The sequence below is a fragment of the Stegostoma tigrinum genome, chromosome 10, assembly GCF_030684315.1.
Source record: "Stegostoma tigrinum isolate sSteTig4 chromosome 10, sSteTig4.hap1, whole genome shotgun sequence".
In the NCBI taxonomy this organism is placed as follows: Eukaryota; Metazoa; Chordata; class Chondrichthyes; order Orectolobiformes; family Stegostomatidae; genus Stegostoma; species Stegostoma tigrinum.
In genome coordinates, this window is record NC_081363.1 from 61,653,732 (window position 1) to 61,670,048 (window position 16,317).

General features: G+C 43.9%; 1 protein-coding gene across 2 annotated transcripts in view; it reads right to left on the bottom strand.

Annotated features, from left to right (window-relative positions):
- g2e3 (G2/M-phase specific E3 ubiquitin protein ligase) overlaps window positions 1-16,317 on the bottom strand; it is a 72,549-nt gene that overhangs the window by 46,398 nt on the left and 9,834 nt on the right. For both annotated transcript variants that reach the window (XM_048538222.2, XM_048538220.2), the window contains exons 4-6: window positions 12,302-12,403; window positions 7,793-7,917; window positions 4,544-4,709 (exon numbers count right to left, since the gene is read on the bottom strand). In XM_048538222.2, coding sequence (XP_048394179.2) covers window positions 4,544-4,709; window positions 7,793-7,917; window positions 12,302-12,403 — 393 coding nt within the window. The remainder of the gene's footprint in view (window positions 1-4,543; window positions 4,710-7,792; window positions 7,918-12,301; window positions 12,404-16,317) is intronic.

The following is a 16,317-nucleotide window of genomic DNA, read 5'->3' on the forward strand; positions in this document are numbered from 1 at the left end:
GAAGGAGAGGGAGAGCGAGAGCGCGCGCGAAGGAGAGGGAGAGCGAGAGCGCGCGCGAAGGAGAGGGAGAGCGAGAGCGCGCGCGAAGGAGAGGGAGAGCGAGAGCGCGCGCGAAGGAGAGGGAGAGCGAGAGCGCGCGCGAAGGAGAGGGAGAGCGAGAGCGCGCGCGAAGGAGAGGGAGAGCGAGAGCGCGCGCGAAGGAGAGGGAGAGCGAGAGCGCGCGCGAAGGAGAGGGAGAGCGAGAGCGCGCGCGAAGGAGAGGGAGAGCGAGAGCGCGCGCGAAGGAGAGGGAGAGCGAGAGCGCGCGCGAAGGAGAGGGAGAGCGAGAGCGCGCGCGAAGGAGAGGGAGAGCGAGAGCGCGCGCGAAGGAGAGGGAGAGCGAGAGCGCGCGCGAAGGAGAGGGAGAGCGAGAGCGCGCGCGAAGGAGAGGGAGAGCGAGAGCGCGCGCGAAGGAGAGGGAGAGCGAGAGCGCGCGCGAAGGAGAGGGAGAGCGAGAGCGCGCGCGAAGGAGAGGGAGAGCGAGAGCGCGCGCGAAGGAGAGGGAGAGCGAGAGCGCGCGCGAAGGAGAGGGAGAGCGAGAGCGCGCGCGAAGGAGAGGGAGAGCGAGAGCGCGCGCGAAGGAGAGGGAGAGCGAGAGCGCGCGCGAAGGAGAGGGAGAGCGAGAGCGCGCGCGAAGGAGAGGGAGAGCGAGAGCGCGCGCGAAGGAGAGGGAGAGCGAGAGCGCGCGCGAAGGAGAGGGAGAGCGAGAGCGCGCGCGAAGGAGAGGGAGAGCGAGAGCGCGCGCGAAGGAGAGGGAGAGCGAGAGCGCGCGCGAAGGAGAGGGAGAGCGAGAGCGCGCGCGAAGGAGAGGGAGAGCGAGAGCGCGCGCGAAGGAGAGGGAGAGCGAGAGCGCGCGCGAAGGAGAGGGAGAGCGAGAGCGCGCGCGAAGGAGAGGGAGAGCGAGAGCGCGCGCGAAGGAGAGGGAGAGCGAGAGCGCGCGCGAAGGAGAGGGAGAGCGAGAGCGCGCGCGAAGGAGAGGGAGAGCGAGAGCGCGCGCGAAGGAGAGGGAGAGCGAGAGCGCGCGCGAAGGAGAGGGAGAGCGAGAGCGCGCGCGAAGGAGAGGGAGAGCGAGAGCGCGCGCGAAGGAGAGGGAGAGCGAGAGCGCGCGCGAAGGAGAGGGAGAGCGAGAGCGCGCGCGAAGGAGAGGGAGAGCGAGAGCGCGCGCGAAGGAGAGGGAGAGCGAGAGCGCGCGCGAAGGAGAGGGAGAGCGAGAGCGCGCGCGAAGGAGAGGGAGAGCGAGAGCGCGCGCGAAGGAGAGGGAGAGCGAGAGCGCGCGCGAAGGAGAGGGAGAGCGAGAGCGCGCGCGAAGGAGAGGGAGAGCGAGAGCGCGCGCGAAGGAGAGGGAGAGCGAGAGCGCGCGCGAAGGAGAGGGAGAGCGAGAGCGCGCGCGAAGGAGAGGGAGAGCGAGAGCGCGCGCGAAGGAGAGGGAGAGCGAGAGCGCGCGCGAAGGAGAGGGAGAGCGAGAGCGCGCGCGAAGGAGAGGGAGAGCGAGAGCGCGCGCGAAGGAGAGGGAGAGCGAGAGCGCGCGCGAAGGAGAGGGAGAGCGAGAGCGCGCGCGAAGGAGAGGGAGAGCGAGAGCGCGCGCGAAGGAGAGGGAGAGCGAGAGCGCGCGCGAAGGAGAGGGAGAGCGAGAGCGCGCGCGAAGGAGAGGGAGAGCGAGAGCGCGCGCGAAGGAGAGGGAGAGCGAGAGCGCGCGCGAAGGAGAGGGAGAGCGAGAGCGCGCGCGAAGGAGAGGGAGAGCGAGAGCGCGCGCGAAGGAGAGGGAGAGCGAGAGCGCGCGCGAAGGAGAGGGAGAGCGAGAGCGCGCGCGAAGGAGAGGGAGAGCGAGAGCGCGCGCGAAGGAGAGGGAGAGCGAGAGCGCGCGCGAAGGAGAGGGAGAGCGAGAGCGCGCGCGAAGGAGAGGGAGAGCGAGAGCGCGCGCGAAGGAGAGGGAGAGCGAGAGCGCGCGCGAAGGAGAGGGAGAGCGAGAGCGCGCGCGAAGGAGAGGGAGAGCGAGAGCGCGCGCGAAGGAGAGGGAGAGCGAGAGCGCGCGCGAAGGAGAGGGAGAGCGAGAGCGCGCGCGAAGGAGAGGGAGAGCGAGAGCGCGCGCGAAGGAGAGGGAGAGCGAGAGCGCGCGCGAAGGAGAGGGAGAGCGAGAGCGCGCGCGAAGGAGAGGGAGAGCGAGAGCGCGCGCGAAGGAGAGGGAGAGCGAGAGCGCGCGCGAAGGAGAGGGAGAGCGAGAGCGCGCGCGAAGGAGAGGGAGAGCGAGAGCGCGCGCGAAGGAGAGGGAGAGCGAGAGAGCGCGCGAAGGAGAGGGAGAGCGAGAGCGCGCGCGAAGGAGAGGGAGAGCGAGAGAGCGCGAAGGAGAGGGAGAGCGAGAGAGCGCGAAGGAGAGGGAGAGCGAGAGAGCGCGAAGGAGAGGGAGAAGCATTTACATCCACCGAGTGAAAGACGCATTTAATAAATATTTTGCATAGGTTTAAAATGGTAATTTAGGTAAGCAGGGACCACGACAGAAGTTTATAGGGGCCTAAGCAATTTGTGCTATGGTAATGAATCTGGGAGTATCACACAAAAAAAATTCCAAAACCTCTTAATATTAGGAGCAACTCTGCGTTTTTGAAGAGCTCCAAGTGTTGAGACAAGGTTCTTGCTTGGGAGTGGAGAGATGCCCATTAGGGGAATAATTGCTTACTTGCAACTTCCTTATCTGCAAATCTCTCCTCATTAATGTGCAGGTTTCCACTTGTCTCAAGTAAACTAGGATGCTAATTTCCTAGTCAGAGAGGGAAGCTGGCAATTTCAATTCGCTGCTTGCTCCTGCAGACCATATCTCAAAAGACACGGGAACAACTCTGGGCATGCACTAGGAAACCTGCCACACTCATTCTCTCAATACCTGTCAACCTCTCAAGACCAATGACATCTTTCAGGTCCATTTACAGGATTTTTCTACACTCTAAAGCTGCACTTTGGGATCTGCTGGTAACTTGCATTGATATGCTCCTTTGTGTACAGGAACTGGCTCCCAACTGATGAATTTGCATCTCAGGATTATTTGCTTGCTCACTTAACACTTACTCACCTCAACTTTATCTGGATGTTCATCTGCCTTGCCTTTGTGTGTTTTACTACCCACCAGCCCAAGCTACCAGACTCCTAATACCTCAGTCTTGCCTTGACATTTAACACAGCCACAAACAAGGATACTTGTCATAATTGTCAGCAGTCCTCAAAGGGTCCTGGTGCGGTAAGTCAAGAACAACTTCTGATATCAGTCTAGGGTTTTCAGAATGGTCAGGTGGCCACTCAGGACGTTAAAGGGCAGGTCCCACTTCTCAAGGAGTGAGGAGCTGAATGTCAAGAAGCTCACCAGGTCTTTCTAACCTACTGTCTTTTTTCCCTCTGGAATGAGAGAGAATAAGGGATTAAATGAGATCAAAGTAGGTGGCATACCTGCTGGTGCCAATGGACACAAGGCACCTTTGTGGGAAAGGTGGTGATGTGCCCCAAGCAAGTGACTGGGTAGCAGAGATCATGAAGGTTTAGGAGGAAGGGGTTTTGGAGTTGGGAGCAAGTGTAGAGATATGTTGCATGTAATATGAATACAGGAACAAGGAACAGGAGTAGGCCACTCAGCTCTCAGAGCATGCTATGCCATTCTATAAGATCACAGCTGATCTAACTTCAACTCTTATACAGGTAGTTCTGCTATAAAACTTGTTTCATTAACATGGATTGGCTGTAATGCTATTGATGAATAGTGGAGACTGTTTGGATAACGCAAACTTTCTAAGATATAGTAGAATGATTTTATGACAAATTTTCCATAGCATGAGGTCGCACAAGTGATCAGAACTACCTGCAGAACCTTTCATCGAGATAGTAGAACAGCATGAACTCCGGAGGTAGGTAGTTGCATTTACAGAGACTGAGGTGAGTGAGAGGCAGAGACAAAATGATGGCATTTACTTTAGTCACGCATAGAATGTCCACTGACTTTCTTCCCTCACTTCTGGGCATTCCTCTAAATGGCCAAGACTGCAATGACCCAAGTAGTAACCTCAGACCAGGACAGCAGAGCATGATGGCTTGGTGTTGTCTGCCAGACCTGGTGTAAAAGGACATCCCTGTTCTGTTTCATACCTGTTGAGGGATGCACCTGTTAATTTTAACAATGTCAAGTTCTCAAGTATGGTGATATGACAGAATCCAGCCAGCATCGGATGAGAGGACACCATTGGGGTACGGTAGGTAGTTAATAAGGAGATTTTCAGCAATATGCTGGGGAATCTCACTTGGCCTCAGGGACAGAAACCCTTTGTGAAACTCAGTAAAATTGAATTCTCCCAAATACGGCAAGACTCAGCTGTAGGTCTCTACAGCACACCTATTTTACGTTGGAGACCATCAACCAATGATAATACCTTCAGAACTGTAAAATACAATGGAACTGTTTTGTCGCAGAGGCTAAAAACCAAAACAATTCCCAAAACTGAAACTCATTCATTATTCTAGTACTCACCTGCAAACATTGCCTGTGAAACCATGTGTTTTTACAACATGGGCTCTTCAAAACCTCATATGATGGGACTGGGTCAATGGATTCTAAACAGATAGCACATGTATAAGAACTACCTGACCATACAGCTGGCACCTTTTGCACAGGTCTGTGGTCCCAACAGTAAGACCTAAAGAAGGTTAAAGGGTAGAAAACAAAAGAAAATTTGCAAAGTTTTCAAAAGGGATTCAGCAATTTCCTACAACTTCAGAGTGACAAATGGCAACATACAGTACCTCAAACCATTGTGGGTAGAAAATTAATAAAATATTGAGCTGGCAAGATGATTTTAATCTAAAACCTGAAGTATAATAGTGAACCGATGTAAAACATTGGTAGGATTGCAGAGTACTGTGTATATTTTGGACTTCATATATAAAAAGGCTGTTGGGACACTTGCAAGTAATGCATGGATCATGGAGATCCTTCCTGGCAAAAGGAAATACAAAGACTTGACAGAACAATAGATGAGGCATGATTTGACTGAGGTGCTTAAAATATGAGGGGATAGGCTAAAATAAACTTCTTATAAAAAGGAAGTCAAAACATGAGGACTTTGAAGATAGATTATAGGCAAGGGGATAAAATGAAGGAAAAAAAGCTTTTTTTTATCCCCCCTCAGAGGGTTGCGAGAATGGGACGCACGACTAAAATTAGCAAATGGCAGAGACCACTTCAACATTTAAGAGCATGTTTGATTGGCACTTGAAGACAAAACAAATTTAAAGAATAGGAGAACAGGGACAACACATGGAAATAAGACTACTGTTCGCTTGGATGACAAACACCAACATAAACTGGCTGGGTAAAAAGGGTTGATTCAGTGCTCCAATTTATTTTCAAGTTGACAGAAATGCGCAGAGAAAACAGATTCTGAAAACTGAGTGGTTCTTCCATCATTGCATCAAGTTTAAAAACTGCAAGATTATTCATCTTAACACACTGAATTGCGAACAACACCACTATGTCATATTTTCAAGAATGAACTGAATACAAGGAAACAAAATTTGGTCTTGTGGCATTGGAGTTATTTGCAGATTTGACAAGTTAGTAGCTACCAGCTTTCAAGGTAATATTTCATCAAGTACATTCTGAAGAAGTGACATGTCAAGAAGTGACACATTAATCTAACATATACTGTAACATCAACAAGAACAATTATTCCTATCTCACTGATATGGGTTTATAATCAGACATTTTGGAGGAGGCATTAAGTAAAAATACACAAAAACATCAAGTTTAAAAAAACAGGAATCAATGTAACTCAGCAAGGAGGGATTAGTGACGTGAAGCTTGTGATCTAAAGCTTGAAGAGATTAAAATAAATGGAGCTGGGAGTTCTGACAAAAACTGAGGGATATTGAATGAAAGTCAATTGAAAGAGAGATTGGATTTATTGGACAATGTGTTGCTGAGAACTCTTGTGGTACAGTGATAGTGGCCCAATCTCTGAGCCAGAAGGCCTGCACTCAAGTCCCAACTGTGGCCAGGGTGTGTCGTCATATCTTTGAATACCCTGATGGGAAAAGTATCAAGAATGTCCTGCTGATTTTTTTTTTGTTAAGCAAATATTTTCATTAATTACCCAAGCTATTTCACAGTATCCATACTATGATCATCAACTTCAATACAAAACCAGGATTCTGGTTCAGCATAAACCAGCACTCTTAATCTGACTTGTGGTGAAAAGTTTTTGCAGCGAGGATTTTAGGAAGTTTCATCTTGATTGTTGCTGCATACCTCTCATCCCAGATACCCTAAAAGTCTACCTTGTCAGATGCATACCTGTTACATTAAGTATAGGAGTTGGGAGGTCATGTTGCAAATGTACAGAACATTATTTCAGCCACTTTTGGAATTCTGCATGTCATTCTGGTCTCCCTGCTATAGGAAGGATGTTGCAGAATTTAAAAGGGTTCAGAAAAGGCTGAGAAGCACGTTGTCAGTGTTGGAGGGTTTAAGCTGTAGGGTGGGACTGAATAGGCCAGAGCTATTTTCCCTGGAGTGTTGGAGGCTGAAGGGTGACTTATAGAGGTATAAAATCATGGAGGTGCATGGATATGGTGAATAGCCATGGTCTTGGTACCCAGGGTAAGGGCTTTCAAAGCTAGAGGCTGTAGGTCTAAGGTGGGAGGGGAAAGATTTAAAAGGGACCTAAGGGGCAACTTTTTTCAAACAGAGGGTGGTGTGTGTATAAAATAAGCTGCCAGCGGAAGTGTTAGAGGCTGGTACACTTACAACGTTTAAATGGCTCCAGTGAGTCTTTTGGCTCTATCCTATCATTTACTCCCTACCCCACCCACCCACCCCTATTTTCTGCAGATAAACTGACATTTTCCCAGCCACCATCAGTTCTGAGGAAGGGTCACCAGACCTGAAACGTTAACTGTTTTCTCTTTCACAGATGCTGCCAGACCTGCTGAGCTTTTCCAGCAACTTGGTTTTTGAGCTGAAGAAGGGTCTCCGCCCGAAACGTCAAACTTTCCTGCTCCTCAGATGCTGTTTGGCCTGCTGTTAAGATCCAGCTTCACACTGTCATCTCGGATTCTCCAGCATTGGCAGTTCCTACTATCTCTGAAACAACTTTGTTTTTGTTCTGGATTTACAGCATTAGCAGTTCTTTCGGTTTTTATTAAAACGTGACAGGCGGATGGCTTGGCTGCAGACAAGTTGATAAGGAGGGATAGTTTTCCATGGTCAAGCACAGAATGCCACAATAACTTTGACAGGGGTCACTGCAATACAATGGAGGATTTCACGCAGAATTGAGAGAAAGGTAGGCAGATTTGCTAAGTGACAAAATATTCAAAGACTTTGAAGGGGAAAAAAAAGAGAGATTGGAGGTGTGTGCGTAACTTGGAAGGATCAAGGGGGTGATGTTTTAAAGGGATGGGAGATAGTACCCAAGGACAGAGATCCATTAATAACATTAGCAAACATGGTTACTAGGAATGGAATTGGAGTGATCGGCAGTCTGGTGGGAAAACAGGATTGAGGGAGCAAAAGCTAAGTGTCCTGGGTGAGAAGTGTTTGGACGAGGTATGATGGCAACAGTACAGACTCCAGAAAAGAGTTCAGCACAATAGTAGGGAGAAACCTTCGTGAAGTTTCATCTACTGGGCTGGACGAGAAAGGACATGGCATTGAGCACAATAAAAAAAGTACAACACTTTGTGCTATATGTTCTTTTATAAACATATGCAGAGAACTTACGCAAACTGTCCAGTAAACTGGAAAATACACCGTTTCTCCACACCACAAGGAAAATGATAGCTCCTCCGACATTTCGCAACAGCACAGCCTATTGATGCACCACATCTCCTGCACGCTCGGCATCTCTAAAATTTGAATATCAAGCATTTACTGTATTCTTTGAAAAAGCAAATTTTTGCAAGCTTCACAAAAATGATGAATGTCAAACATAATCCCCTTCAAGCTAGAAGTCCACTGAAACTACTATTTGTTGAAAATAGATTACCATAAACTCTGTGGTTTAGACATGCTCACAACTCTCAAAGCAAATATTTGTTAAAAATATTGCGGTTCCACAGCAGCTACATCCTACAATTTTAAGTGATATCCTGAAGTTCAAAGAACAGCATGGTCAAATGCAAATCAGTTAATTTACATCAACTTATAACTGAACATTAGTATGAATGTACATACATGCCAAGAGAGTTAAGGAAATAGTCAAAAATGGGTAACAAGCCATGGGAGATGTGAAATGCAACCAAAAAAGTTTTAAAAGCATTCTTGAGGAAAGGATTGAGAGAATGTTTAAGGGATTCCAGTCAATGGAGCCTAAATGACTGAAGGCAGTGACCAACAACAAGAGAAGAGAAATCTTGTAGCACAGAAGTAGACTATGCAGCCAGTGGAAAGAGCTAACCAGCTTAACAGCTCGATCTGTGGCTTTAAAACATACTGCATATCAAACATATATCCAACTGTTGAAATTTTGCCTCTCCCACCTTCCTTTTCAGGCAGCAAGTTCCAGATCCCCACCACACTTCAGTGTGGAAACGTCTTTATTTATCGTTAATCCTTCTGCAAACTTTTTCTGTTATCTGGTTAGCCATTTTCTCTGCAAGGAAAAGAATTCCTCTCTTTCCAGTATATAGGGCTTACGTAATCCAATGAACGTCAATTAAATCTCCAAAATCAGCCTATCTAATTTGAAGTTGAAACACTGGACAATCAGATGTCATTGAAGGAAATAAGGAATGTGAAAAGCAGGGCTTAATGGAGGGTACGCCATAAATAAAGCTTTTGAACAGATGAAGTTTGTGGAGGGTGAAAAGGATCAGCAATGAGCATTTTGGAACAGTCAAGCGTGAAGGTGGTAAACTGATGAATCTTAGTTCTGGTTGCAGATGAGCTAGGCAGCAGCATAGATGTGTAATGTTATCAAAGTGGACAAAGACATTTGCTGGTAGGATACAAGGATGGAATCAGTGAGCATATTGTAAAGACAAAAACTAAGTTAATGAACTTGCAGGAAACCAAACAAACACTGAAAGCAATCTACATAATAGGAAAAATAATTTAACTGTAAACTAGATTTCATTCTGCTGTCAGCAACATTTGGTATTATACTTTGCTACTTGCTAAGCTCTCTCATGCTGCTACAGTATCCCAACAATAGTTGTTTGATTCTTTAACATTACCATGACACAATGTATTCTCTTATACAGTTTTCCCCAGTGTACTTTGCAATGTTGTAGTGCTCATCTCATTCTTCAAAATATCACAGTCCATTCTTCTCTCATCATCTGCACCAAAAAGAAGCACCTAAGCTTCCTTTGTTCTCTTACACTTAATGCACTGGTTTGTTGAAATCTTCCATACTTGCATAACCTTTAACAGTCAGAAGTAATTTCCATTTATATTGCACTTCCATCATGTCTCCCCCACAAAAAGAAAGAGCTGTAGACATAGCTATATCTTTGACTTATTTGCTGGTCTACCTTGGTAATGTAGTTTGATAAGTTACCTTGTGTCGCTCACTGTCCACTTGTTCCTAACTTCTTCCATCTCACTCACTGCAGAAAAAACCTCTTCAGCTTTGTGCAGCCATTTAAACTCATACATCCTCCTATTACATTGATTCCTTAGCAGCTTTTGTATTTTTTTAAAAAAATCATCCCTGTCACCTTCAACATAAACACAACTGCCTTAGACAAATCTTCAAATTTTCACCCAAAAAATTTTCTGGCTGAAGTTCAAAGGACACTTGGTAGGCTACTTATGTATTATGCTATCAGTGCATAGGCTCAATGTCAAACTGCATTAGATTTTGCTTTCCTTTATTAAAATTTCCTGCACTCTGGACAGTCATGTTGCTGATAACAACTTTTGAGTGAAGTGCGGGCAGTCTAACTGACTGGAGAAGACATAGCTTCCTGGAACTGAAAATTGAAACAACTTAGTTAATCCAAGGTCACCAAAACTGCCAAACTCACAACTGACTTAGTCTCAAACTAATTTTGAGAAACGACTAAATCAAGGCATCATTAAATAGACTAAAATTATGAGAAACAAAAATATTCAATTTATTTCGTCAGCTGTGAAGGTGAAATAGATCAATTCCAAAGACCTTTCATTTTGTATGACATCTATCTGGAAAGAAGTCCCAGCACACAGGTGGTTGTGAGGATTGAGACAACAGGGGAAAAATTCAAAGTGGTGTTCACATGAAACAGAATTCTCAAATAAAAGAAAGATGAAGTTGATAACACTTTTCTAAGAAAAAAGTCTTTTCTTTTCCTTTTGTCTCGTGTATCCAGATTTGAGCCAAGGATGAATCTATTTGACACCAAATTAGTTTCAGTACAGTTACACCACCCAAATCCAACGAACAAATATTTTTGCCCACTTAGCACTTGCATAAAAAGGATTGTTAATACCACGAAAACCACAACCATAAAACATACAGCAAGAGTGAGCTATTTGGGCTGTCAAATCTAGTCCGACATTCAATGAGATCATGGCTAATTTGATAATCCTCAACTCCATTTTTCTGCTTCATTCTCAGAACACTTTATTCTGTTATTCATTAGAAAAAACTGTCCAGCTCAGCCTTGAAATGACCCAGCTCAATATACCTCCATGGCTATTAATTCCTAGGGTTCACTATGCTCTGAAGGAAGAAGCTCTCCATCTTTAAAATGAGTGACACTTCATTCTGAGATTGTAAGGTCTTGTTCTAGACTTTTCCACAAGAGAAACAACTTCTGAATTTATCCTATCAAGCACCCCAAGAGCCTATGCTTCAGTAAAAGTCTCCTCTCAGTCTTCTAAACTCAAAAAGGAAAAACCCAACCTACTTAACTGCTTGGCATAAGAAGATCCTTTATACCCAGAATCAGGTTACTAAATCTTCTCCGGATTATTACAATTACATTGTTCCCTAGGCAAGGAGACTGAAACTATTCATATTTAAGGTGTGGTTTGACTAGACCTTGTATAGTTTTAGCAAGATCTCCCTACTTTTCTTGCCCCATTCCCTTTTAAACAAAAAGGCCAACAGCCCATTTGTGTTCCCTTATACTTTGATACTAATTTTAATACTAGCTTTGTGATTTATGCACAAGGGGTCTCAAGTACCACTTTTATAATATTCATGATTTAAATAGGTAGTTAGTTCTATTCTTGCCAACAGGCATAACCTTAATTTTCCCCACATTATTTCCATCTGCCAAGTGTCTGTTCACTCATGGAACCTATTTATATTCTTATCCTTGATCTTTTGTCATTCTCACTGCTTGCCTTCCCACTCATTTTGTGCTAGCTGCAAACGTAGGGATCATACAATATTTTAATAACTTGAGTGATAGAAGTTAAAGTAAGTAATTGCGGTCCCATAACCAAACCGTTATGATAATTTGTTGCAGGTTATCACCCTGAAAAATGCCTCTTTTATCCAAACCCAGTTTTCTATTAGTTAGCAAATCCTCTGCCCATGCTAATGTATTGACCTCTACACCTTGGCCTTTTTCTTTTTACATAGCTTGATGTACAGTACCTTAGCAAACATATTACATCGAATGGTTCCCCTTTATCTATCGTGCTTGTCACCACCTCAAAAGAATGCTGATAAATGTTTCAGGCATGATTTCCATTCCCCCCCACCAAAGTTATGTTGACTCAGCTTAAAATTATGTTTTTCAATTCTAAATGCCTTCACTTTGTATGAATGATAACATATTCCCGATGTTGGAATTGGGCTTAAAGGCATCAATTTGTGTGTAGGTCTTGAAGCAAAAGAATAACATTCCAATTTTTGAAACTATGCAGAGTAATCCGAGAGAAAAAGATAGGTATTTTCCTCCATTTTCGGTTTTTGGAGGAATTCTATGCTAGCTTAGCTTAATAAGCGAGTGTAAACTTGTCACTGAAGATTTGAATTAGAGAACAGTGAAAACAAAGCATAGGATAAAACAATTCAGTAAATGTTACTGAGTAATTTCAATGAGCTGACATATCAGCTCATTTGATCTATTTGCAAATAGATTTAATAAAAGTATTAACAACATTGAGACAGAGGCACAGTTTACATTAGGATTCGATGGTGTTAAACATGGTACATCAAAAACAAAACCTCCAAAATCACAGAGCAACTTACTGAAATTTCAATGAGATCTACTTTCTAAAACTGGATTATAAATAATGAATACTGAGAAACAAGGAAGAAGCTCAAGTTCATAAGAATATTTGACATACTATTCTTGAAGCTCTCTTTATCTCCTTTTTGATATCTGCTGCCAGGAACCCATAAATTCCTTCATTTTCTTGCCCACGTTGATACAAGCCACTTGACATAATCTATACCAAAATATCAAAATACTCAGTTACACAACTGCATTATTTCTTTACAAAAAGAAAAGCTAAAGCAAAATTAAAGATCAGTTAAGTTGTCTCTAAGAGTCAGCTCCTCATTACAAACAGTCAGTTAGCTATTATCTTTTCAAGCAAATAACAACACCACCTTTGAAGAAGTCATGATATAGCAGTGAGTATAACAGTTTCTTACCAAAATGCTGGAAATCTGAAACAAAACAGAAGTTTCTGGAAAAACTCAACAGGTCTGACAGCATCTGTGGAGAGAAAACGGAGTTAACAATTGTTCTCATGTTCCTTCTTCAGAAGGGCCTGACCTGAAGTGTTAACTCCGCTTTCTCTCCACAGTCACAGCCAGGCCTGCTGAGTTTCTCTAACATTTCTATTTTTAATGACAGTTTCTTAGTTTAGCTGCAATTAAATAAATTACAATAATTATATTAGCTCCTTTTGAGTAAAACATTTCTACTAGAAAAGGATAGCAGAAACATGCTGGCTTATGCTTTCCAAAGTAGTGACATTATTTCCCCGCGATACCACCTGCAAGCTCAGGTTGCCTTTATACCCAAATTGGGATGTGCTGAGAGATTCCATGTTCAGTGAACTGTAGAGCATTCATCTCAGAAATGGGCTAAGTCACCTAGGTGAAATGACTTATGGAGTGAGCAACCACAAAAAAAAAATAACCTGTACACAATTGAAATTTTGGAAAATGTCAACATGTTCATGGGCTCCTTATCACCATGTTTGCTTCTCATTTCGCAATAAATGCAGAAGGGAAATATCCAGTGATTGGACAAGCTGTGGGAAAGGGAGTTGTGGTGATGAGCAAGGTGGTCAAGGTCAGGGGAACATAAGTCTGCCAGGCAAGACCAGAGTGAGGAGAAGCTGGCCTTATGACACCAGAAGAGAATAGAAAGGTAAGAAGTTGATGAGGCTGGTAGAAGCAGATGGCTTCAATGGGCGGGACCAAATGGCTACAAAGGGGAAGGTGGGAAGGTGCAGAGGAGTTGGGGGAGCAAAGTGAAAGACTGTAATGGAGTTTGGGTGGGAATGGTGCAGGGCAGAGAAGCGAAGCAACAAAGGGACTGCAAAGGGAAGGGCCAGGAGATGCCAGTGGCAACAGAGGGAGGTTCCCAAGGAGAGACTATCAACAAAACCTAGCCTATAGGCAGCAAGGAATACTTAACTCAATAAATTTCTTAAAAATTAATCTGTTTTTAATCCAAGTGTCAATTATTGAAAAAAAATTTTGTTGATGACTTATGGCTGTAATATTATGTCAAATGAAATTGTGGGACACCTGGAAAATTTACACTTTCCTCATATATTTTGGTTAAGTTTAACAGAAGGTCCATAGCTATTGAGTATATTGGCGAGTTCTAATTCAGAGAATCCAATTGCTACATACATCAAATAAGTACAGAAGGTCATTAGTAGTAAGGTAATAATGTCAAAAAATAACGCCAAACGCTATATTTGATATAAAAGGAAACAAGATTGCAAAGTAAATCTGAAAATAAAAAAGGCAACCCCAAATACCAAAAAAGTAGATTGAGAAAACACAAAAAGCCCTTGAAACAAAATTGACCCCTGCTGTACAGTACCACCTTGTTATACAGGTATGTTCCAAGCTAACCAAATGACTGACCCAACATGCACAATGCAAAGTGCAACACACCTGGCAATACTCTCAATGCTAGGGATTTTGTATTACCACTTAGCGTTGCAAATTTAGCAAAGATAAAATGCTTCTATCAGCTTTGCTGACTGGAAGTTGTCTAAATCATGCACGAATGTTTTTACAAAAAAAAAACACAAGAACTCTGCTTGATAGAGTCCGACTTTTGTTCTGACCTCTTTCTGAAGTCAGAGTGTGTCTACCAAATACTGAGCTCGCTTTTGTGAGGTAATGGTTATTTTATCATCCAGTCTAATATTATTATAAAACAATGCTCCCAAGATGCCAAAAAACATCTGAACTGAATGCAGGGATATGTTGTTGATTGTGACTGTGGGTCTTGAAGTTGATGAAGCTGGTAGAAGCAGATGGCTTTGGTGGGCAGGACCAAGTGGTTACAAAGGGGAAGGCGGGAAGGCGTGGAGGAGTTGGGCGGAGAATGGTGCAGAGAAGAGAAGCCAGGTTCTCAATTATACAAAATTCCTGGCCTGTTCAGATTTATTTCCAGGTAAAAATCAACATGGAATTCCCCAAATCTTTTGTGTTACCACTGGAGAACTGGGAAACAGTGATGATGTCAGTGGCTTGCAATACGATCCACAGATTTGCAGAAACAGTAAGTGGTATATGGAATAAGAGAGATATATACATTTTGGTAGAAGGAGCAGAGTACCATACAGAGTCAAATGGTAGTGCTCTGAAGAGTGCACAGTAGAGAGGGATTTGGAGATGTACATGCATCCACTTTAGAAAGTGGCAGGGTATATTGAGAAAGCATGGTTCGCAATAATGTAACAGACTTTGGGTTTCATAAATGGAGACACTGAGCATAAAATCAGAGGATTACACTTGACCTTGATAAAATTCTGGTTAGACCCCAACGAGAGTACTGTGTCCAATTCTGGTCACTCCACCTGAGGGAGGACTAATTTAACTACTGATAAATGAAGTTTTAAAATTCTTTAGGCAATTTCTGGAAAACACAGCAGCTTATGCCAAACACACAACTGCCTCTTTGTGAACGGGGGAAAAAAAAACAATATAATTGAGCTTTGTGAGTAGCCAAGATTACAGAGCGCTTCCTTCTCATACCACAAGCACCAAGAAAAAAATGTGTCTTGGGCAAAAAAAAGAATTACGGCCAAAGAATACCAGGCATCACGTTTTATGATGGATATGTCTGGAAATAAATGCTGAAGACGTTGCACAGACTTGTTATCGCACAGAAAGAGGCCATTCATCAGTGCTTTTGCATGAGCAATTTACCCACTGATACTCAGCTCAATAGCAGTGCACATTCCTCCTCTACATAACAATTCCTTGTTAATACCTGGATTAAACCTACCTCTACCACTTGCAAGGACAATATGTTCCAGATTCTAACTGCTCATGGCATTAAAAAAATTTCCTCATGCCACGATTGCTTCTTTTGCCAACTAACTTAAATCGTTATCCACTTGGTTTTCTTTCCTTTAACCAATGTAAACCATTCTTTTCTCCAATCTATATTGTTAGTTCCCTCATGATTTTGAATACCTCCAGTAAATCTCCTCTGAATTTAAGGAAAACATTCCCAATTTCTTGATGTCTTTGCTAGCATTCTCCAAGATGCATCTATATTTATACTTTTCTACATGGAATTACGTTTAACACAAGTTATAGAGTCAAAATAGTTGTTCAACATTACTGTTGCACTAAAACATTGGGCCAAAAACTTTTAACGAGACGTTGTAAAGTCCTGACTTCAGAGCTCTAAAAGCTTGTAATTTCAAATAAACCTGTTGGAATATAACCTGGTGTGACTTCTGACTTTGACACACTGCATGTTAGAGGCATGCAGGCGAACAGGATGACCACAAGCAATCTGAGACAGTCAGGCAGGATGTGTGAGAGTTTTAAGTCAACCTCACTTGCTAATCTGATGTGTGTTTTGGACACTGGTGAGGCAAATGGATCCTAAAACAACAAAACACCAACAACGTGGCATCATTGGCTTCAGCTGCACAATAGGAGAAGAAAGAAGAATGGTGGTAGAATATTTAATAGCTAAGGAACAAGTAGGTGTTTCAGTGGCCATAGATGAGAGGTGGTGCATTGCTTTCCTGGTGACACTTCAGGGATGTTAGTGGCTGCAGGACATTCTTCTGTAGTAGGATGAACTGCCATAGTTGTTATTAGAACAAAATAGGTAGGAAAAGAGGCAAAGTCCTGAAAACAA